A 2,209-nucleotide genomic window follows, 5' to 3' on the forward strand; every position below is an offset into this window, starting at 1 on the left:
CTGAAGGGAGAGAAATTCCCGCTTGGACTCTCCACAGCTCCTCAGATATCTCAGCAACAGAGAACGGTTGTGACCAAAACAGCTCCGACACTGAAAATGCGCAAGACACCATTATAAAAATACCCCCTTCCAGGACCGGCGTGAGCATTTGAAATGTCTCTTGACAGAGACCTCATTTTCTGCCTGGCATGACATTCCCATTCATTTCAGGTCTGTAGGCGGAGCCACACAGGGCTTCGCACGCCTAATCTCTCTAGCCGATATCATCGGCAAATAGAAACACTCCCCATCCAAAAGAGAAGGCTCTGGTTTTTGACAATAAATAAAGTAGATCAAGGAACAACAAACAAAAAAATATATCGTCGCTATTGGAACTTTAAATATATTCCTTTTGGTGATAGAAAAAAGTGCCCCCCCCCAGTTTCCTCTCGCAGTGCCTCCCCGCGTGCGTCGGCCAAAGCCCTCTCTCTGCACTTGGTCTCTGGGCGCGCCTGCCTCCTCCGGCTCCGGGCCCAAAGGCAGCTCCCGTCTCCCCACGTCATCGACAGGTGTGCATTTCCACCAGGCGATGGCACTGTTTACACTTCACAAAGCAGCACCAGTGGAATTTGCAGCTACACCTCTCCACCACCTCCACCTCGTCCGTGTGGAAGCCCCGGCCGCAGCACATCAGCTCGCAGCCGTCGATGGCCTTGGAGGTCTTGTTGCAGTGCCTCCCGCTGGTGCCCAGGACACCGTTCTTTAAGTCATGGTCACAGAAGTCCGGGCTGGAGTCCAGATAGACCAGATCCTCGTCTGTGTGCGGCTTGAACTGGGAATTTTTGGGCACCAGCACTTTGGTGGAGCCAATCTTCCGCTGCTCGACCTCGGTGGCCCCGTCAAATTTCTCCTTCAGCACGTTGCCCACTTTGCGGAAGGGGGGCATGGCTTTCCAGCAGGTCTTCACCTCGCACGACCCCGACACCCCGTGGCACTTGCATTCCACCCGCATGTTGTTGAGGATGGCCTGGGAGGGGGGAGAAAAGAAGGCACAGAGCTGTTGGAGGTCCTGATGAAAAGAATCAAGGAGGATATCCTTCTTGAAGAGGGAGCACAGAGATGCATCAGACGCAGTACAGTTGGGGGGGAGGTATTTGTGAATTTCCTGCATTGTGCAGGGGGTTGGACTAGATGACCCTAGAGATCCCTTCCAACTCTATGATTCTATGATTCTGTGCATAATCCAATTCAAAGATCTTGTAATTGTATATAGACACTTATCAACAATAAAGCATGCTAGTACTTCAATGGCTATAAAATAAAATTTCAAATTGACGTCTGTAGCTGTAAGACCTGAAGAAGATATGTGAAATGGGATTTTTTTCCTACCGGTCCCGGTAGTCTTCCATGCCTCAGTTCATCTCAGCGTCTTGTTCAGTCCTGTGTACTTTAACATATGAATTGGTGTAGCCCATGAGTTGGGCTTGTATATATGCTGTATGTTTTGTTCCTTGTACACTAGTTATATTGTGCAAAGTATTAGGTTGTTACAGCCTTTGTTTAAGCCTAAGATTGAGTTTGTTAATTAATTTGTTTAAATAATACAACCATTTCAATTTCTGGAAGCACTAGCATCCTTTATTGTTGATAAGTTGTCTGTATACAATTATAAGATTTTTGAACTGGATTATACATAGTGCTTTAGTTGTTCCAGATATCCTTACACACTGTAGTCCTTTGGTTTTGTTAACCTCCAGGTGGTGGCTGGAGATCTCCCGCTATTACAACTGATCTCCAGGCGACAGAGATCAGTTCACCTGGAGGAAATGGCTGCTCTGGAAGGTGGGCCTACAGCCCATTGAAGTCCCCCCCCTCCAAACCCCGCCCTCCTTAGGCTCCACCTCAAAAATCTCCAGGTATTTCCCAATCCAGAACTGGCAACCCTAAGTATGATGCAGTGGTCACGGTGTTGGACGATGAGTGGGGAAACCTCGGCTCAGATGCTCACTCTGCCGCAACATTGACGAGCTGACAATGGCCCAGTCATTCTCTCTCAACCTAGTCTACCTCATAGGGGTATAAGGTAAAGGTAAAGGTTCCCTTGCTCGAAAGCCAGTCGAATCCGACTCTAGGGTTGCAGTGCTCATCTCTGTTTCAAAGGCGAAGAGCCAACGCTGTCCGAAGATGTTTCCGTGGTCATGTGGCCGGCATGACTCAACACCACGGCCCC

At 48.9% G+C, this 2,209-nt stretch overlaps 1 protein-coding gene across 1 annotated transcript in view; it reads right to left on the minus strand.

The window, feature by feature from the left end:
- Window positions 1-366: 366 nt before the first annotated feature.
- Window positions 367-2,209, minus strand: part of WNT4 (wingless-type MMTV integration site family member 4) — a 52,467-nt gene continuing 50,624 nt past the window's right edge. The window contains exon 5 of the mRNA XM_015418661.1: window positions 367-1,006. Within this exon, the coding sequence (XP_015274147.1) occupies window positions 539-1,006 (468 nt within the window). The 3' untranslated portion in view covers window positions 367-538. The remainder of the gene's footprint in view (window positions 1,007-2,209) is intronic.

The sequence above is a fragment of the Gekko japonicus genome, unplaced genomic scaffold (genome assembly GCF_001447785.1).
Source record: "Gekko japonicus isolate JY-2015 unplaced genomic scaffold, Gekko_japonicus_V1.1 scaffold558, whole genome shotgun sequence".
Classification (NCBI taxonomy): Eukaryota; Metazoa; Chordata; class Lepidosauria; order Squamata; family Gekkonidae; genus Gekko; species Gekko japonicus.